Raw genomic sequence first — 22922 nt, 5'->3', positions numbered from 1 at the left:
AGGGTTGGCAGACAATGGTCCTATAAGTTTATGTGTGTGATCTGAATTCCCAGGTGTATGGTACAGCTGACAAGAGGCAAGGTTGTACTCACTGCTTGGTCACAGCCAGCTATCCAGAGGGACTGAGTAGTTGAACCTATAGGCTGGGGGCCATAGTCACAGGGGACATCAAGCTCAATTGGCATAGCATTCTACACAAAACATTGTTCCACTTCCTACTTTGGCGAGTAGTGACTGGGATCTTAAAAGCTTGCAAGCTGCCATCTAGATGCAATGATGAGTCTCTCCTCGTCTAGAGCAAAGAAGAATGAAGAAAACCAAAAATTCATGGAAACAATTAGTCCTAGCGACTGGTACACCATCCGATCTGCAGTCTATATGACTATGAGACCAAAAGAACTAGATAGTGCCTGGCTACCACTGTCAACCACTGGGAAGGGGATCTATGTAGGAGATCCTGGATAGAGAAGGAAAACAATGTAGAACAAAACTCGAAATCATTTGGAGACAAAAAAAGAGGGGGACCAGATATGCTGGTCTGATAGAGCCTGGTGGAACCACTGAGACTGTGGCCCCTGGCTACCCTTCAGGTCTGGAATTGAACCCACACCTGTGGCTTCCAGCCAAACAAAAAAACAGGCATATGAGTTGAGCATTTACCTGAGGTAGATACACTCCTTGGAGAGAAAAATCATGGGAGAAAGAAGGGCTGCTTATGCACAGGGAGACAGCTCAGGGGGCAGGAGTGCATGGAGGGATGGACACAGGGAAGAGGTAACTATGGGAGGAAGTTGGAGGGCAGCTGTTGCATTTTGGTAAATTGTGGTCAATATCATGAGACAAAGTGTATGTGAACTGCTGTATGGCAAGTGAATTTGCTCTGTAAATTTTCACCCAAATCACAATTAAAAAAAAAAAGAATGCCACCCAGCTATTTAGGCTTCCTCATGCTTCTGGATCAACAGGCAAAGAAGGTCATTACTGTACTATCTGGTGTAATAGATCCTGATCACCAAGGGGAAATTGGATTGACATTACATAATGCAGGTAAAGAAGAATATGTCTGGAATAAAGGAGATTCTTTTGGACATCTCTTAGTACTACCATGCCCTGTGATTAAAGTCAATGGAAAATTACAGCAACCCAATTCTGATATGACTGCTAATGGCCCAGAACCTTCAGGAATGAAGGTTTACATCACTCCACTAGGCAAAGAACCACGACCAGCTGAGGTGCTTGCTAAGGGCAAGGGAAATACACAATGGGTGGTGGAAGAAGGTAGTTCTGAATATCAGCTACGACCACATGACCAGTTGCAGAAATGAGGACTGTGATTGTTATATTTCTTCATTGTTATATGTGCATCAAATATGTTTGTTTCCTTCTGTTTTGAACTGTGAAATGTAAATAAGAATGCGTTTCAGTTGTACGTGTGTTAGCGTGTCATGTTAGGTGCAAATTCATAATTGTCCTTATTTGGAGATTATATATGGTTAAGAAGATGTGTACAACTGCCAAGTTGACAAGGGGTAGACCATCATAGTTGGAGCTGTGTGTCAACTTGGCTGGACCACAATTCTGTGTGGTTTAAGAAGTTGTGATATGGTTATTCCCATGATGGGATCAGATTAATATGTTTTAAGCAGCCAATCCATTGAAAGGGAGTTTCCCTAGGGCTGTGGCCTGCTTCCAGTATATTTGTGGACATCCTGGGCAAAGAGACACTCTTCTGTGGATCGGGATTCTGTTGTGCTGCCTACAACTGTCCGTGAGCAAACAATCCACCATTCAGCCTGGAGATCTTGGATTTGTCATTTGTTGGAGTCAACAGCCTGTATACTGCCTGCCAACCTTGAGCTTCTCAGCCCCTGCAGCTGTAAGAGTCAGGAAAAGCCTCCAGCGTGACACTGATCCAAGAACTTTGGATTTGCCAGCTTCTATAAGTGTGTGAGCCATTTTTCTAAGATAAATTTCTCTTTGTCTCTCTATATAAGCTTTACTGGTTTTGTTTCTCTAGAGAACCCAGTCTAACACACCTACCAAGCATCATACTGTTTTTCCAACCCTAACCACACAGCTAGGACAGAGCTCACATGTTAGACAGATACCTTCTTTCACATAGCCAAATAGATATCAGCCCTTGTTGCTTCTCAGTGCTCCTGTGGATGTGATAATTCACTACAATGACTTAGAATTCACAGAGAATATATCATATACCATAGTTATTACAGATTTATTACAACCAAAATGAAGAGACACAGAGTGAGTAAAGGAAGTGGTCCAGTGTAGATCTTTCATGTCCCAAAGTAGGATGTGCTACCCTTTCCTGTACATGGTCATCAATCAGGAAGTTCATTTGACCCTCAGAGTTCAGAGCTCTCACTGGTCTCCCTGGATGACCATGGTAGATTACACTTTCCCAATTTTAGCAGAAGTCTCAACTGAACCTTGTCACAAAAATGTCCTTAAACACTATACCATTTATATGATGTGTATGTGTGTGTACACATACACACACATACAAATATATTTGTCAAATTAATGTATGTATGAATGAGAAGGAAGGAAAAGAGGATGGGTTAATTAGATAAGTATAGTATATAGTTTTATTAATTCATCCTCTTTTCCTTCCTTCTCATTCATATGTATATAAATTTGACAAATATATTTGTATGTGCCAGGCATCCTGTGAGTCAGTAAAGAAGAAGCTCCTCAATTATTGACTGGCATAGTCCAATGTATAATCACATCATTAATTGAAATTTTAATTTATTTCTTTATTTTGGTGAAAACATACACCATAAAACATGTACTAATTCAAGAATTTCTACATGTATGATTCAGTGACATCGATTACATTTGTCAAGTTGTGCAACCATTCTTGGTGTCATTTTCCAAATTATTTCTCCTTCATTAACATAGGGAGCTTTGGTGGTATAGTGCCTAAGGCATTTGACTGCTAACCGGAAGGCTGGTGGTTCAAACCCACCAGCCACTCCTCGGAAGGAAGATTGGGCAATCTACTTCCATAGAGATACCACCTCGGAAACCCAAGGAGGGGTTGCTATGAGTCGGAATCAACTTGAAACAATGAGTTTGTTTTGTTTTTGTTTTTCATTAACATAAAATCACTGGCCCTTAAGTTTCTCATCTCAACTTTCAAGTTACTGTTATCCGTTTAATCCCATGTAAGTATTTATTTAGAAGAACACAATGCTCAAGACAGACATGCTAGCTAATAATCTAATCTAATTTTTTAGAAACTGATTAAGCTGAATTTAGTTTATAGTTTTTTTTTTTTTTTTTTTTTTTTCCATTTATAAAACCTTCAGTGGATAATTTTAGTTTAAGGTTTAAAGATTATCTCAGGACGATATTTCCAGGGGTTCATCCAGCCTCACTAATTCTACAAAGTCTACATTCTATGAAAACTTTTTGCCCTTTTTATCAGGAATGTTATATAGAATCTTTGATAAAAACATTTGGTAATTATAGCTGGGAACTACCCAGTTCTTCTGGTCTTATGACACAAGAGACAGATATTCATGGAGGCAGTTAGACACACATTCTATTTCCTCCTCCTATTCCTTCAAAGACCTGCTGCTCCAAGTGAATAGAAATCAATGGCTTCTAAGCATTTGAGACTACAGGTGCTACACAATAAACTAAAAGGTAGAGCTGAAGCACTAGAAACAGTATTAGGCCAGTTAACTGGGATGTCCCGTAAAACCATGACTCTACACCTCCAAACTAAGAAAACATATCCCATGTGTTTGGTTGTATAAGCATCATCATCAGCTGCTCTTTAATTATTGTTGTTTTAAAAGATACATCATGTATTTTATTTTTTTTTAATTGTGATTTGAGTAAACGTTTGCAAAACAAATTTATTTTCCATACAATGGTTCAGACACATTTTGTTTCATGACATTGGTTGCAAATCCCCATAATGTAGCAGCTCTGTTCCCATTTTCTCCCTGTGGTTACTCTTTTATATCATGTATGTTTTGCTGTGACTGTTCTCAACAACAACAATAAAATAATAAAAAAAAAAAGTAATAATTACCACCACTGATTGAGCACTTACTATATGATAAATATATGTGTGTGTGTATGTATGTGTATGTGTGTATATGTGTGTGTGTGTGTTTATGTATATGTATATTTAAAAAACCAAACTCATTGCTGTTGAGTCAATTCGACTCATAGTGATCCCTCCTTGGGGTTTTGAGGTGGTATCTCTACCGAAGTAGATTCCCCAGTCTTCCTTCTGAGGAGTGGCTGGTGGGTTTGAACCTCCAGCCTTCTGGTTAGCAGTCAAATGCCTCGGGCACTATGCCACCACCAAAGTTCCCTTATGTATATAACATACATGTATATATCACACACTATTTGCCAGGTCAACATTTTTCAGGTATATAGCTTAGTGATATTAAGTATGTTAATCAGTTGTACAACCGTTGCTCTTTATCAGTGCCAATTTCCCATTGCCATAAACAGAATCTTACTGGTTCATAAACAATGGCACTCCCTTTCTGTTCCTCCCTCCCAACTCTGATAGCTATTAATAAACGTTAGCCTCTATGCATTTGTCTCTTCTTATTTTATATACATGAAGTCAGTCAATATTTGTCCTTTTGTGTTTGACTTATTTCACTCAACATAAGGTTTACAAGCCACGTTGTAGCGTGTATATATACTTCATTTCTCTTTTTGAGTCATATTGTAGTTTTTGCATTTGTTTATTCATCCTTTGATGGATATTTAAGTGGTTTTGACTTTTGCTTATTGTGAATAGTGTGGCTATAAATACTGGTATATGTGTCACTGTTCATGTTACTGCTTTTAAATTCCTTGAGTATACACCTCGAAGTGGAATTGCTGGGTCATATGGTAGTTCTATATTTAGTTTTTTGAACAACCACCATACTGTTTTCCACAACAGCTGTACCATTATGCATTCCCACCAGCAATGGATGAGGATTCCGGTTTCCCAACATCCTCACCACCATTTATTATTTGCTGTGTGTGTGTGTGTATGTGTGTGTAGCCATCCTAGTGGGAGTGAAGTGGTTTCTCATTGTGGTTTTGATCTGTACCTCTCGAATGGCTAAAGCCACTGCTCATCTGTCTGTCTGTCATACTGTGGTGGCTTACTTGTTGCTGTGATGCTGGAAGCTAAATGATGGGTATTCCAAATACCAGCAGAGTCACCCATGGTGGACAGGTTACAGCAGACTTTATAGACTAAGATAGACTCAGAAGAACGATATAGTGGTCTACTTCCAAAAACAATGACAAGTGAATATGAACAGCAGCGAAATATATAGTACCAGAAGATCAGTCCCTCAGGATGTAAGGTACTCAAAAGAGAATTGGGAAAGATCTATCTCCTCAAAGTAGTCTTCCTTAATGAGGCAGATGGAGTAAAGCTTTTAGGATCTTCAGTTGCTGATGTGGCATAACTCAAAATGAAAAGAAACAGCTGAAAACATCCATTAATAATTGCAACATGGAATTGTACAAAGTATGAATCTAGGAAAATTGGAAGTTGTCAAAAATGAAATGGAATGCAGAACAATATATATCCTGGGCATTAGTGAATTGAAATGGACTGGTTCAGCTATTTTGAATCACACAGTCATATTGTCTGTGATGCCATGAGTGACAAATTGAAGAGAAATGTCATCATGCTCATCATCCAAAAGAACATTTCAAAGTCTGTTCTGAAGTACAGTGCTGTCAGTGATAGGATAATATTCATATACCTACAAGGAACACCAGTAAATAAAACTATTACTCAAATTTAAGCACCAACCATTAAAGCCAAAGATGAAGAAATTGAATATTTTTTCCAACTTCTGCATCTGAAATTGATTAAACATGCAAACAAGGTGCATTGGTAATTGTTGGCAGTTAGAAAGATGATGGAACATAGGTCCTTGGTCATAGAAATGACACTGGGGATCTCATGATAGAATTTTCCAAGACCAACTGCTTACTCATTGTAAATACCCTTTTCCAAAAACATAAATGGCAACTATACAGAGGACTTCACAATATGGAATGCACAGGAATCAAATCAACTACATCTGTGGAACAACATGATGGAGAAGTCAGTATCACATATGATGTAAAAAGAGCTGAACAGATTTCAAAGGGCAGCATGAGAAGACAAAGTAAAGTATTATAATGAGATGTGCAAAGACCTGCAGTTAGAAAACCAAAAGGTAAGAACACTCTTGGCGTTTCTCAAGCTGAAAGAACTGAAGAAAAAATTCAAGCTTCAACTTGGAATATTGAAGGATTCTATGGGCAAAATATTGAATGACACAGGAAGCATCAAAAAAAGATGGAAGGAACACACAGAGTCACTCATCAAAAAGAACTGGTTAACATTCAGCCATTTCAGGAGGTAGCATACGATCCAGAACCAATGGTATTGAAGGAAGACGTTCAAGCTGCGCTGAAGGCATTGGCAGAAAACAAGCCTCCAGGCATTGATAGAATACCCATTGAGATGTTTCAACAAACAGATGCAATGCTATAGGTACTTACTTGTTTATGCCAAAAAATTTGGAAGACAGCTACCTGGACAACCGACTGTAAGAGATCCATATTTGTACCCATTCCAAAGAAAGGTGATCCCACAGAATGAGGAAATTATTGTAACAATATCATTAATATCACACACAAATAAAATTTTGCTGAAGATAATTCAAAAACTGTTGCAGTAGTAATTGACAGGAAACTTCCAGAAATTGAAGCCAGAATCAGAAGAGAACATGGAAAGAGAGATATCATTGCTGATGTCAGATGGATCTTGGCAGAAAGCAAAGAATAACAGAAAGATGTTTACCTGTGTTTTATTGACTATGCAAAGGCATCTGACCGTGTGGCTCATAACAAATTATGGATAACACTATGAAAATGGGGATTCCAAAACACTTAATTGTGTTCATGAGGAACCTGTCATAGACAAAGAGACTGTCGTTCAAATAGAACAAGGGGATACTGCATGGTTTAAAATCAGAAAACGTGTGTTGGGGTTGTATCTTTTCATCATAATTATTTAATCTGTATTATGAGCAGATAATCAGAGAAGCTGCATTTTGTGAAGAAGAACATCCCATAAGGATTGGAGAAAGATTCATTCACAGCCTGCAATATGCAGATGCCACAACCTCGCTTGCTGCAAAGAAGGACTTGAAGCACTTACTGATGAAGATCAAAGACTGCCTCCTGCATTATGAATTATACCTCAATTTAAGAAAAGAAATATCCTCATAACATGACCAGTAAGCAACATCTTGATAAATGGAGAAAAGATTGAAGCTGTCAAAGATTTCATTTTACTTGGATTCACAATCAACTCCAATGGAAGCAGCAGTTAAGAAATCAAATGACGTATTGCACTGGGCAAATCTGCTGCAAGAGACCTCTTTAAAGTGTTTAAGATCAGGGATGTCACTTTGAACACTAAGATGAGCCTGACCTAAGCCATGGTATTTTCCATAGCTTCATATGCATGTGAGAGCTGGACAGTGAATAAGGAAGACCACAGAACTGATGCTTTTGGATTGTGGTGTTGGTGAAGAATATTTAAGGTACCATGGACTGATAGAAGAACAAACAAATCTGTCTTGGAAGAAGTACAGCCAGAATATTCTTCAGAAGCAAGAATGGCTAGACTTGTCTCTCAGACTTTGATCATGTTGTCAGAAAGGGCCAGTCCCTGGAGAAGGATATCATGGAAGGGAAGACCCTCATTGAGATGGATTGACATAGTGACTGCAACAGTGGGCTCAACCATGGTGTTCTGGCTACCTAGTGCCACTCTGACAGGAATATACCACAAGTGGGATGGCTTTAACAGGAGTTTGTTCTTACAGTTTGGGGGCTTTAAGGCCGAGTTCAAAGTGCCAGGATCTAGGGACTTGGTGAAAGCCCCTCAACCTTGGGCTTCAGCTCTGCCTCCTGCTCCTGGCCCACTGAAGCTGAAGGCTTTTCTTCACTCCACTGCTTGCTGCTGAGGTTGACAAGTGCAAGGTTGACAGGTAATAAGGCACAGTCCCAATATTACCAAATCACACAGCCGACCATTAATTCAAGTCCATTAAAAGTCCCAAGACTGGCAGAGCTTGGCAGCCTGCTGAATGACTCGGCTACATGCAGGGTTCAAGCTGCCATAAGCTAGAGACTATTCCCCAAACTGCTGTTTACATACAGGAAGCAGACAGCATCTCTAAAGCAGGTTCTTAGCTGCTTGTGGTACCACCATGGAGTTGACTGCCAGTCTCATCATAGGGAATAACCACTACCAGCTGCCCAGCCACTCAACCAGGCCCAGCCGAGTTGACACACAGAGTTAACCACACATGGCAAAGATTGTAAGAATATCACAGGTGTGGGGGGTGTTTTGTTCTGTTCTGTGTAGGGTTGCTATGAGTTGGAGCCAACTCAATGGCACTTAACAACAACATAAATGCATGTCTTTTAGAACCAGCTGTTGTGTCTTTTCACAGAACCTGATGTGTGTGAATCATTATTGTCAAATGCACCCTCCTCTACCTGGAACTGCCCTGGCCTGCTATATTACTATACTAAGGGAGGGAAACAAATAATCTCCATACTATCCATCAGAGACAGATAGGTATTGAGAGCTGTAGTACAAATAGAGCCTAATCAAAAGTCACAAAAGTACATATTCTCTGGGAAGCTAAATAAATAAGCAGTAGAAGGAGATCAAAATCATTTTTTAAAATTTCTGCTGACTGATTTCTTTTAGGTGCTAAGTTTACTGTTATCTTGTGTAGAAGTCCAGTTAGTTGATCTGTGTGAGTCGTATTTTGTTCTGATGCATTAAATAAAAAAGCAAAGGAAAATATGAAGACTGAGTACTTGTTGTGTTTGGATAATTCTTTGGATGATCTTTCTCTTTTTTACACCATTTCTATAAGTAGACTATATATTGCTATTTGTCATCTAGATGAACTAAATGCTGTCAGTGAAATATCCCTGTTAGTACATTAATTTAATTACACCTTGGTATCAGTGACCTTTTTTATGCATTGTCTCTTCTGACTGCAGCAACAGTAGCTCTTTTAGCTTATGAATGAAGTATATGGAAGTGTTACACACTTTTACGATAGAGGGTTTTTGGAATAAATTTTAAATTACAGCATTTTCCTTCTTACTCTGTAAGAAATATTTCTCTACTATTAGGTCCCAAATGGTATTATTATAAATCAATTCGAATGATTTTAAGATATTACAAAACCTGGGACTCATAAAGCATCATCCTATTAATGCAGCAAATTTTCACCTTTGAATGATTCTATGTGTAATATATTTATACGTAGTATTTTCGTATTTACTTAACATCATTGTAATTGGTAAATGTACAATTTTACCACCTACTTTTAAGAATTATTCTATTGATTTTAGTCAAGGATAAAAATTAATACAGAATAAATCATTTGTTATATTCAGAAGTAAATGTAATACAGAATCCTAAATCACTGGCTTATATCATGAAGAATTACAAATTAGTAGAAATATATTTGAGTATGCAGTTCTTAGCATGTACATAAGCTATTAAAAGTGTTTTTCTTATATGAAGCTTTTTGAAAAGGTTTTCACATGACTCTTTAAAAAGACTTTTATGCAGAAATGTGATACAAATAGCCTGCACTATACTGCCTTGAACTTCATGCACAATTAATTTAATAGAGCAGACCTGTATTAAATAGACATTATATACAAATAAAAGGAGCTTAGTGGTTAATCATTTGGCATCTAACTGAAAGGTCAGTGGTGCAAACCCACCAGCCACTCTATGGGAGAAATATATGACAGTCTGCTTTGGTAAAAATTTATAGACTTAGAAACCCTATGGGGCATTTCTACCCCACCCTGTAGAGTCACTGTGAGCTTAAAAATAAGGCCAAAATTCTGTGTTAATTGTGAACTGGAGGATGTGTAAACAAGTCTCTTTCCCTCAAGGAACCTATACTGTAGTATGGAAGACAGACAAGGACACATCTGCCTGGGTTCCAGGGTAGTATTAGTTAACTAGTTCATTAGAGATATAAGTGAAACATAGCAATATTATGTGAGAGAATACTTTATCATGTATGAAAAGATTTACATGGTATATAATAACATAATTTATATGCTTATCAATAATGGGTATGACGTTTATTGAGGGAGATGAAGAAATATTCTTGGTAGAAAGAACACAAGAAAAACTGGGAAAGAGAAGAATACATTTTGTGAACAGAAAATTAAATCTGGTAGTGCTGAAACATTTAAGCTGCTCTAGGAAAAAATGGAATAACAGAAGGAAAAACTTAATCGTCTGGAAATGGGGATTGGAGGCATGTCAGAGCTTGAATATCACTATAAAAAAATTGGAATTTTTAAAATTGGGAGCTGTGAACATATTTGGAAAGAAAAATAACTTTTCTAATCTGCTACTTAAGAAGATAGTTTAGGAGACAATGTAAAGAGTGGATAAAGAACTGTGATATTGAAGGAAGGCACCCTGTTTTATTTATATAAGTCACAAATGAAGATTTGATGTGGCTTATAGAATTTGTTTTTAAACAGTGCATTTTTGCCTTTAAGTAACCAAATAGTTAACCAGAGAAAGTTCATCTTCATAGGGGTATTCCATATAATAAGAGGGAAATGATTGACTTGGAATATCACCATTTGCAAATCCCTATGAATCATTTACACAATGATTATTAATGCCTGCTCATATCACAAAAGAGTCACAAGTGGAATTTCTGATAAAAATACACAATACTGTCTATGAAGTGTTCTTGGCAGAAACTTAAACCTGAATCATATAAGACCTCTAGATCGTACTATTAATTTCCAGAAAATACAGGAGACAGAGAAAAAAGTTAAATATTACCACGGTGATGCTATCAGCAGAATCCAAAATATGGATAACTGTTTAGGACAAATGACCTGGTTTCTTTAACAAATAAATTGCAAGGAAAAAAAAAAAAAAGGAAGAGGGAATCAATAGATTAAAATACTCTTAAAGGATATATCAAGCAATACAATGGATAGGCCTTATTTGGATCCTAATTCAAATGAACCAACTCAGAAGAAAATTGAGACAGTTTGGAAAATTTGAACATTAACTGAATATTAAAAAGGAATTAGGGAGCTCTGATGGTATAGTGTCTAAGGCATTTGACTTAACCAGAAGGCTGGTGGTTCAAACCTACCAGCCATTCCTTGGAAGGAAGATTGAGCAATCTACTTCCATAGAGATACCACCTTGGAAACCCAAGGAGGGGTCGCTATGAGTCAAATTGACACAACAGGAGTTATTGAATATTTCAAATGTGGTAATATTATTATTATATTTTTAAAAAGATAAATCTAAGAGATATAACTATTGCAGTATTTACATTTGAAATTACATAATGTTTAGTGGAGAGAAAATGGTGTCCTACTAACAGACACTTCCTTACCCTTCTACAGCAGAGATTCAGAGAAACCTTAGTGAAATAGATACAAATAATGATCCTGCAATTCTGAACATTTAATGAGAAGATATGACTGGGAAAGAGTTGCCTCCTCAGAACAAAGCTGACCTTAGATGTAGATAGAGTAAAGCTTTTGGGACCTCCATTTGCTGATGTGGCATGACTCAAAATGACAAGAAACAGCTGTAAATACCCATTAATAATCAGAACATGGAATGTATGAAGTATGACCCTAGGAAAATTGGAGGTTGTCAAAAATGAAATGGAATGCATAAAGATCAGTATCCTAGGCATTAGTGAGCGGAAATGGACTAGTTTTGGCCATTTTGAATCAGACAACCATATGATCTCCTATGCTGGGAATGACAAATTGAAAAGAAATGGTGTGGCATTCATCATCACAAAGAATGTATCAAGCTCTATCCTGAAGTACAACACTGTCAGTAATAAGATAATATCCATACATCTACAAGGAAGACGAGTTAATACTGCTACTATTGAAATTTATGCACCAACCACCAATGCCAAAGATGAGGAAGTTGAAGATTTTTACCAACTTTTGCAGTCTAAAATTGACTGAACATACAGTCAAGATGTGGTAATATCACTGGATTGGAATGCAAAAGTTGGAAAGAAAGAAGAATCACCAGTAGTTGGAAAATATGGCTTTGGTGATAGAAATAATGCTGGAGATTGCATGGTAGAATTTTGCAAGAACAATGACTTACTCATTGCAAATACATTTTTTCAACAACACAAATGATGGCTATTCACATGGTCTTTGCTAGATGGAGTACACAGAAATCAGATTGACTACATCTATAGCAAGAGGCGATAGAGTAGCTCAGTATATTCAGCCAAAAGCAGGCCAGGAGCTGATTGTGGAACAGACCATCAACTGCTCACATGCAGGTTCATTAAAAGATATGAAGACTATTAAAACAAGTTCATGAGAGCCAAAATATGACCTTGATTATATCCCTCCCAAATTTAGAGACCATCTAAAGAATAGATTTGATGCATTGAACATCAGTGACCGAAAACGAGAATAATTGTGGAATGACATCAAGAACATCATCCATGAAGAAAGCAAGAGGTCATTAAAAAGACGACAAAGGAAGAAAAGACCAAAGTGTGTGTCAGAAGAGACTCTGAAACTTGCCCTTGAGGGGACAGTAGCTAAGGAAAATGGAAGAAATGACAAGATCAAAGAGCTGAACAGAAGATTTCAAAGAGCAGCTCAAGAAGGTAAAGTCAATTATTATTCTGAAATGTGCAAAGACCTGGAGTTAGAAAACCAAAAGGGAAGAGAACATGTTCAGCATTTCTCAAGCTGAAAGAACAGAAGAAAAAAATTAAGCCTAGAGCTGCAATAATTGAAAGATTCTATGGGAAATACATTGAATTATGTAGCAAACATCAAAAAAAGATGGAAGGAATACACCGAGTCACTATACCAAAAAGAATTGGTTGATGTTCATCCATTTCAGGAGGTAGCATATGATCAAGAACCAATGGTATTGAAGGAAGAAGTTGAAGCTGCACTGAAGGAATTGGTGAAAAACAAGGCTCCAGGAATTGACGGAATACGCATTGATATGTTTCAACAAATGGATGCCACTTGGCTATGCTAAGAGATTTGGAAGACAGCTACCTGGCCAACTGACTGGAAGAGATCCATATTTGTACCCATTCCAAAAAAAGGTGATCCCACAGAATGTGGAAATTATTGAACAATATCATTAGTATAGTACACAAGTAAAGTGTTATCAAAGATAATTCAAAAACAGTTGCAGCAGTATATTGACAGAGAACTCAGAAATACAAGCTGGATTCAGAAGAGGACGTGGAACGAAGGATATTATTGCTGATGTCAGATGGATCTTGGCTAAAAGCAAAGAATTACAGAAAGATGTTTACTTGTGCTTCATTGACTGTGAAGAAGCATTTGATTGTGTGGATCATACTAAATTATGGATAACATTGAGAAAAATTGGAATTCTGCAACACTCAATTGTACTCATGAGGAACATAGACCAGGAGGCTGTTGTTGGAACAGAGCAAGGGGGTACTGCATGGTTTAAAATCAGGAAGGGAGTGCGTTAGGGTTGTATCCTCTCACTATACTTACTCAATCTGTATGCTGAGCAAATAATCTGAAAATATGTATATATGAAGAAGAACGTGGCATCAAGATTGGAGGATCACTCATTAACAACCTGCAATACACAGATGACACAACTTTGCTTGCTGAAAGTGAGGATGACTTGAAACACTTACTGATTAAGATTGAAGAGTGCAGTGTGCCATATGGATTATACCTTGATATAAAGAAAACAAAACATATCTGATCTATATGATGCATATAGAACTCTGTTTCTAACAGATAATACATACTCTTCAAATCTGCATGAAGATTTTCAAAGAGGAAAAAGCAAGCAAGCTGATTAGCTGAGTACAGAAGGCTAAATACAGTTGTTGTCAGACAAACCAGGTTCACTGATCACTATGACATAAACTTAGACAGTAAAGTGAATGACAAATGGACTATTTACTACTGTTGTAACACTATACTTCCAATTTCCCTTGGTTGATTCTGACCCATGGTAACCTCATATGTGTCAGAGTAGAGCTGTGCTCCACAGGGTTTCAGTGGCTGATTTTTAGGAGATAGATTACTGGACCTTTCTGCCACAGCACCTCTGGGTGGACTCAAGCCTCCAACCTTTCAGTTAGCAGTCGAGTGTGTTAACTGCACCAACCTGGGGCTTCAACACACTATGCATAAGAAGAACTATATAATGGAAGGAAATGCACACAGCTGTTAACAGCAGACGTTTCAACATGTTGGATTTTTGAATGACTACTTTCTCTTCCTTTTTCTATAATAAAGAAGATTATGATGTTATTGATTGCAGTTAGAGACAATTTTTTTAAAAAAAGTTTATCCATAACTTTGACATGATGAACTAGATTGATATTTCATATCAGTTGATTTTAACATTTTGCATCATTTGTTAGAAGAATAATTACTTTAGGTAAGTATACAAAAGCATGTGTCTCCTGAAATTTAAACCAGAATTAATGTTACAAGGGAATATGTTAGAAAGGTTTTATTTATTTAGGTGATATAAAAGTTTAAAAGCAGAGTCAAATGATTGTTTTATCTCTATAGTTTATCCCAAATAGAATATATCTCATAATAATAATAATGTTCTTTCTAAATCAAGAGAATGATTTACTTGGATTTCAATATATTGTTAAATATATATATATATATATATATACTCTTAATTTTAAAATATAATTTATTTGTAGTTGTGTTGTTGAGAATATGCAAAGCAAAATATACAACAGTTGAACAGTTTCTACATGTACAGTTCAATGTCACTGATTCCATTCTTCAAGTTGTACAACCATTCTCACTCTCCCTTTTTTGAGTTGTTCCTCCCCCATTAACATAAACTTACTGGCCCGAAATTTCCTATCTGATCTTTCTAGTTGCCGTTCTTACTTCAATCCTATATAGATAGATCTTACAAGACCATAATGCTAAGACAGATACTCTTTACCAGTTAAGCTAAACTATTGCTTCGCTTTAAGGAGACTTCAGAGGGATATTTTTGGTTTAAAGTTTAAAGATTAAAGGGCAGTAGTTTTGGAGGTTCATCAGCCTCCAGAACCCTAGAAAATCAGGATTCTGCGTTTCTCACGTTTTGATCAGGATTCTTTTTTAGAATCTTTGATCAAAATGTCCAAAAATGGTAGCTGGACACTATCCAGTTCTAGATTCATGGCAAAGGAGGCAATTAGCCACGCATTCATTTTCTATTCTTATTCCTGATTCTCCCCCTTAGGCTGTTGCTCCAGGAACAGAGAGACCAATTGTTATGCGTTGAATGGATGTTTGCCAGCTTTTAAGGAACCAGGCCTTACACAGTGAACTAGGAGATGGAATTGAAAATAATAATAATAAAAAAACCTCCAAACTCACTGCCATCAAGTTGATTCAGACTCATAGCGATCCTTTAGGACAGAGTAGAACTGTGCCATAGGGTTTTCAAGGCTCTAAATCTTTAGGGAAGCAGACTGCTGCATCCTTCTTCCCTGGATTGTCTGGTATGTTCAAACCACCGGGCTTTTGCTTAGCAGTCAAATGCTAACTTAGGAGCTCCTTAGGAGGTGGAATAGAAGCACTAAACACATTATTAGGTCAATTAACTAGGATGCCCCATGAAACCATGACCCTAAACCTTCAAACCGAGGAACCAAATCTCATGAGGTGTTTAGTTTTATGTAAACAGCCTTAGCAGCTAGTCTTTTGGGTGTTATTGTTGTTGTAAATACTAATTCTTTTTAAAAAGCAATTTGAAACTTTCACAAATTTTGATAGTAACAGGTGTAGAAAATAGAACCTTATCAAAAATTTCCTACTTCACATGTATGTATGTTACAAAACTGTATCTTTTATACTAAGAACCCTGAACTTGCTTTTGAGTGAAGATACAATTTTCCATGAAAGTTATCATAAATCTTTCAATTCCTTATCAGACACTGCATTGCAGACATGAAGGTAACTGTAGAGAGACAAGAAATGAGACAGGAAAGGAGAGTGTGCCAAGTGTTTTATGTATTTTATTTTAATGGCATTTAATTTTCACAGTGGTGCTCAAAAGAAGACACTATATATTCATTTTATAAAAGTGGAAGATGAGATGAAAAGTGGTTAGATATCTTGGCAAGTTTCACACAATTTGTAGAACCCTGGTTCTGAAACTATGACCATGCAGTTTCCATTACTAGTAATTTATAGCAGCACATTTCTCTTATGTGATGTTTTCCTTAGTTCATCTTTCTTACTGACTGCACATTATTTTATTTTTAATATGAATATTTATTTTAATATTAATTAACATATTATCAGTGATCAAAACATAAACCACTCATGCGGGAAAAGAAAGCCCTTAAACATATGAAAAGTACTCAGCTCTATCTCTTCATAGTGAGGAAAATGCTCATCGGAACTGCAGTGGTGTTTCTCCCATTTTAGACTGGCAAAAGTCCAAAACCTTCAGAACACATTCTGTGGACAAACCTAGTAGGAAAAAACTTTTATATGTTGCTGGTAGAAGTGTAAAATTATACAGCTTCTATATAGGGGAATATGACAATGTGTATCAACACTATAGATGTTTTACCCTTTCACCTATAATCCCAGAAAATCAATCCCAGAAAAATACCTGCATGTATAATCTGGCATGTTATAAAGGTGGGTTTTTTTTTTTTTTTGAGCATTATTTATAATAGTAAAAGTTTGGAAACAATCTAATTGTCTATTAATGATAGAATGGTTAAACAGCCACATAATGGAATTCTATTCAGCTGTAAAGCAGAATGAAAATATCACCAAGCATTGCTATAGAAATATCTCCATTGATAAATTAAAAATTCAAGGGGTTGAATAATTTAAAAAAATAATTTAAAAATTTCCTGCTGTTTGTAAATAAGAATATCAATTCATATTTGTTTGAATTTGCATAAAGAACCTTTAGAATAAGTAAAAGCTAGTAACCTAGTAACACTTGGAAGGAAGATGGGGAAATCTACTTCCGTAGTGATACTGCCTGGGAAACCCAAGGAGGGGTTGCTATGAGTCGGGTGCGACTTGACGGCACATAACAACAACAACAATGTAGTAACAATAATTACTGATAGAGTATGGGATTAGGATTTGGATTGGGGACTGGGGAAAAAGATGAGAGAAAAAAGTCTTTTCTAATAATTTTCAGCCTTATTTTTTGTTCTAAATTCTCACATGCTTTTATGTAAAACAGAGAATGATTTTCTCAAATTGTGTGCTATCCTTTTTTTTGGAACAGAAAATTATGAACATACAGTACTTATTTTTTTTATTTTACATTAAAATAATAGCTTTTTAAAAATTCTATTTCTAGATCCATATTTATTCCCTTGGAATGACGTTGTATTGGGGGGCTGATCATGAAGTACCTCAGAGCCAAGTAAGTCAGGTTTTACATTTTTTACAGTTTTTACATTTGTAAAACTTTATATTTTTGCAAAGCTCTTGCACACATTTTTGTATGTTCTACAGCATACTGTCAGGTACACCAGCATCTCTATGCTGGTAATTCACATTAGGAACATCATATTTTCAGAATGAACTAATAATAAAATCCTGAAGAAATTATTTTTGAAATATTCTTAGGATTATAGCAATAATTACTCATGTTGTAACAAATTAGTCTGTGAAATATAGCTGGCCCTTTAAAGATTATAGCAATGGAAATGGGAGTGTAGTTTATTTCTTCTAATTTAATTACTGATAAAAGGTATTATAAATATCTTTGATAATTCATTCTTGTACTGAATGAATACCTTTTTTTGGTACAAAAACGTTAGGAATGTTATCTCTTTGTTGCTGAGTACAGTATAAAAGAACTTTGTCTCTTGTCACTTCAAAATCATACTTAACTACCCCATGAAGCAGCAGGTACAAATATTAAATTAACATTCTTTGAAGTCCTAGGCTCTGGTGACCACTGGGCTGCATCTAGTCTCTATCAATAATTTGTTGCATTTAATCTTCTAAAATAATTCTGATTCCTAAAGATTCAATATAGACAGTTGTTGTTGTTGTTGTTAAGTGCCGTCGAGTCGTTTCCGACTCATAGCGACCCCATGCACAGCAGAACGAAACACTGCCCGATCCCGCGCCAGCTGCACAATCCCTGCTATACTTGAGCCCATCATCGCAGCCACCGTATCAATCCATCTCCTTGAAGACCTCCCCCTCTTTCGTGGACCCTCCACCCTACCAAGCATGACATCCTTCTCCAGGGAATGGTCCCTTCTTACAACATGACCAAAATAGGTGAGACGAAGTCTGGCCATTCTTGCTTCCAAGGAGCATTCTGGCTGCACTTCCTCCAGGACAGATCTGTTAGTTTCTTTAGCAGTCCACGGTACTTTCAGCATTCTTCGCCAGCACCACAACTCAAAAGCATCAACTCTTCTTCGGTCTTCCTTATTCATTGTCCAGCTCTCACATGCATACCAGGCGATTGGAAATATCATGGCTTGTGTCAGGCGCACCTTAGTCCTCAAGGAGATATCCTTGCTCCTCAGCACTTGAAACAGTTCCTTTGCATTGACTTTCCCAATGCTACACGTCGTCTAATGTCCTGACTGCTGCTTCCGTTGGCATCGATTGTAGAACCAAGCAACGTGAATTCCTTGACAACCTCACAATCTTCTCTCCATTTATTGTGATGCTGCTCATTGGTCCAGTTGTGAGGATTTTTGTTTTCTTTATGTTGAGATGTAATCCATACTGCAGACTGTATTCTTCAACCTTAAACAGTAGAAAATAGTAATTGAAAATAGAAAAATAACTATATTAAAGCAAATATATAACATACAGGATTAGGTTTTATTTGACATTTAGAATCACAAACTAAAATAATCAGGTTATTTTCTATGTTGGGTATATTTTTATTAAATTTAAGAAGTCACAAGCATAAGCATTTGAGTTATTTATTCTAAAATTTAAACATCTTAAAATCCATGAAAGATGAATGGTATTCTTGGATTTGGTTTGGTCTTACTTTACATCATAAAAAAATACTGAATATTTTTTTTTCTCTCCTTTGTTTCAATTCTATAAATATAAAGGGGAAAGTTAAATTATTAGAAATATAAGTGTCAAATATATTATGCAGCCTAACTACATGTAAAATGTAAACGCAGCCTATAATTAACATTTATATTTTCTAGTAACTGGAAAGAAATTCAGTATAAATAATATCTAATTTGAAGGGGAAATATAAATGTTTACTTATATTTTGAGATCAAAAATGATAATCATTTTGGAAGTAGTTAATATTAATTAAAAACTACTTAGTAAGAACCTGCCTTGTGACAGTCACTGTACTAGTCATTTGGAATATAATGGGCTATGCTTGTGGAGTCATTGGAGCAGCAACTAAATAGCTAATTGCAATATAATGTGATGAATACATTTCTTTATCATACCAAAAAGGCGGAGCTTTTCTAAAATACTCCCCATATTGGGAACCTTATGCTAACCAAACCAAAAACCAAACTCTCTGCCATCCATTCGATTCCCCTTTGGGTTTCTGAGGCAGTATATCTTTACAGAAATAGAATGCCCAGTCTTCTTTCCATGAAGTGGCTAGTGGATTCGAACCGCCAAGCTTCTGGTTAGCAGTCAAATGTCTTAGGCAGTACACCACCACAGCTCCTTTATGCTAACCATCTCCAGCAAATAATTCTTTTGGACCACAAAAGTGTAAAATATATATGCTACTGGATGAAGAATTCATTTCCTCCAAATGGTTGAAGTATGTTTGGTGTGGTTCTTGTGATTGTTGGAATGGCCTGTCTCATGTTAGATAAGCAGATTTACTCACATTTTTCAAAATGACTTTTCCTTTCTTTATATTCAGCCTATCAAGCTTGGAGATCATCTCAACAGCATATTGCTTGGAATGTGTGAGGATGTTATTTATGCTCGGGTTTCTGTTCGGACTGTCCTGGATGCTTGCAGTGCCCACATTAGGAATAGCAATTGTGCACCTTCGTTTTCCTATGTGAAGCAGTTGGTAAAACTGGTTCTGGGAAATCTTCCTGGGGTAAGCTACAGTTCGAGCTGGTAAATATAAGTGTAATTTAAAATTCAGTTACTGTATTGCAAAGATACTGTATCTATAGGTAGCAGAAGACTTTTGAGTTTTCAAACTCAAAAGGAGTTTGAATTTCTTGTTCTAATATTGTTTGTTTAAAATGGTACTTAAAATTTAGAAGCCCATTGTGATAACTTAGTTTCCTAGATCTTATGTGTGTTAGTCTTTTTCAGAATTTTATGCCTGAAAATACCATAGAATCTTGGGATGTTACAGCTGGAAATGTCTGCTCTTGCATCCTTTCTTACATCATTTACATCTTTCCCTAAGGAGCTTTTGACATGTGGCTCTATCTGTCTTGAACACTTTGAGTAAAATTCATTGAGATGCAAAATAGGTTTTGAAAATATTTAAATATACTTTCTGTTACTTGATACTTTTCTTTGGATCACTCATTTATCTGGATCCCTTTATATTCCCCAACCATGCCCACCTTCTTTGAGCACTGGAACCTGTTATATAGGGAAACATGTTTGAATCCCCACCAAATTGCCTAAGACCTGAATTCTTTCACATTTTCCATTGCTTAAGATATGAAGAATCCCAAGAACAAAATTCTGTATCTAATAGTTCTAGCTCTGCTCTGCATTTCTTCAACTGTATTCTATCTTATTTACCCTTATTGTTTTTTGATATCTGACCTAGCTCTAACTGTCCTTAATAGAGGTATGGTCCATGTATGATAGTCTCTCTCTCCTTTTATGTGTGGATTACAGATTTGTCACTGGTACACAGTATTGCTGGTTTCCTCTTAATTCTTCATCTCTGGTGTCTTAATCAAGATGTTTTATGGCTGGGAGTAGTATAGCCAAACTCGTATGTGCCTGTTGTTGTTGTTATGTGCCGTCGAGTCGGCCCCGACTCATAGTGACCCCTCCTTGGGTTTCCGAGGCAATATCACTACAGAAGTAGGATTGCCCAACCTTCCTTCCAAGGAGTGGCTGGGGGGTTTGAACCGCCAGCCTTCTGGTTAGCAGTCAAGTGCTTTTAGCCACTGTGCTACCAGAGCTAGTCACTTGATAAGAAACAGATCTTAGATATCTTACAGACAGATGGGCTGTAAAAACTACACACCATCAAGTCTTTAAGGTTTAGTAGTGGAGGAGAACGTAGGTAGTATAGGTTGAATGAATGAGTTTCTTGACTACCCATTTCCCTATCTTAACTAAAGCTGCTCTTATTTTATTCGATTAATTTGTTTATATTTCTGTTTTGATTAAAAAAAAAAAAAAAAAGGAAAACTAGTAAAGAAATCTATGAAAATCTTCTACCTTGACCAAAGTTTCCCACATACTTTTAAATATCTTTTTGTTAAAAAACATTCCCCTATGATCACATAATTAGGAGCTCTGGTGGCACAGTGCTTAAGGCATTTGACTACTAACCAGAAGGTTGGCAGTTCAAACCTATCAGCTGCTCCACAGAAAGAAGATGAGGCAATCTACTTTCATAAATATTTACTGCCTTGGAAACCCAATGGGGGGTCACTGTGAGTCGGAATCAACTCGATAGCATTGATTTTTTTTTTGTAATGATCAAATAAGTTTGAGATGAAAGTACTTACAGAAAGTGAACTATATTTTCAACTACAGAACTTAGAAGAGCTCTTGAAACACTAGTCTGTATTACTACTCTTTAAGTGAGATAGGTATGTAGATGACACATTTTCTAATTTACTCATCATCAAAGATCTTTTTCACAGATATCACAACAGTAGTAGTCTATAAAACTACCATTGACAAATGTTCATGTGTACTAACTTCTTCACTTTATAGATGAGGAAACTAAGACCCAAATAGCTTGTAGGATTGAAATTTCCTATTAATTTCTCCAGGAATCTTTCTATTACACTGTACTTCCTTTGCAACATCTGTTTTGTTTGCTCATTTTATTCCAATAATGAAATTGCTGTAAGTTTCCTTTCCTCTGTCATGAAGAAGGAACTTTCTATGAAATTCCATTATTCATCTAGTATGTGCTTACGCTAAATAAATTATCTCTATCCCTTTAAGATCTAGCATTTAGTTCAGTTTATTACAACTGACATTTATTGACTATCTGTTGACATTTGCTTAATTAAAAATGCAAATGAGACTAATTGAAAGTAATAGTAAAGCTTTTAAAAGCTATGAAAATTTGAGGGGAAAGGATACAAGTTTTGACTTTGTTGAAAAGTAGCACTTTGAGGTTGATTTTGTAGGCTAGAGAAAATGAGTATTCTAGGCAGAGAGAGGCAATCTGGGATAAGTGCAGTGAAATGAGAAATTAGGGTAAATTTGGGAAATAGTAATTAGTCTGGTTTGGGATGTGTTGTGTTGTGTGGTTGTTTATAGGGAGAGAAGAATACCAGAAACAGTTGGAATCAGAATGTAGAGACCTTTTCTACACAGACACATATTTATATAAGCATAGTAATAAAATATTTTTAGTTAAATACAGTAAGTATAGTAATGGTTGTAGTGCTCTTCGTAGTCTCCTGGACATCACTGGACAGAAGTTACTCCAGTAGCTACCATTTTTTATATGTTTTGTCACATACAGTGCTGAGTAGCTTACATGTTTATCTCATTTATTCATCTTACGACTTCAGGTTAAAAGTAGTAATTTTATCCTCATCTTAGAGAGGATGAAACTAAGGCTTGTGTTGTTTGTTGTTGTTATGTGCTGTCAAGTCAGACCTGACTCATAG

At 36.4% G+C, this 22922-nt stretch overlaps 1 protein-coding gene across 1 annotated transcript in view; it reads left to right on the top strand.

Annotated features, from left to right (window-relative positions):
* Positions 1-22922, top strand: part of PTPN13 (protein tyrosine phosphatase non-receptor type 13) — a 303937-nt gene that overhangs the window by 50553 nt on the left and 230462 nt on the right. The window contains exons 3-4 of the mRNA XM_042782048.1: positions 17465-17530; positions 19997-20182. Coding sequence (XP_042637982.1) covers positions 17465-17530; positions 19997-20182 — 252 coding nt within the window. The remainder of the gene's footprint in view (positions 1-17464; positions 17531-19996; positions 20183-22922) is intronic.

Source organism: Orycteropus afer, unplaced genomic scaffold, assembly GCF_000298275.1.
Source record: "Orycteropus afer afer isolate SDZICR_OR568_19922 unplaced genomic scaffold, OryAfe1.0 scaffold00227, whole genome shotgun sequence".
In the NCBI taxonomy this organism is placed as follows: Eukaryota; Metazoa; Chordata; class Mammalia; order Tubulidentata; family Orycteropodidae; genus Orycteropus; species Orycteropus afer.
The sequence above is the reverse complement of the archived record's forward strand: the minus strand, read 5'-3'. Positions and strand labels throughout refer to the sequence as shown.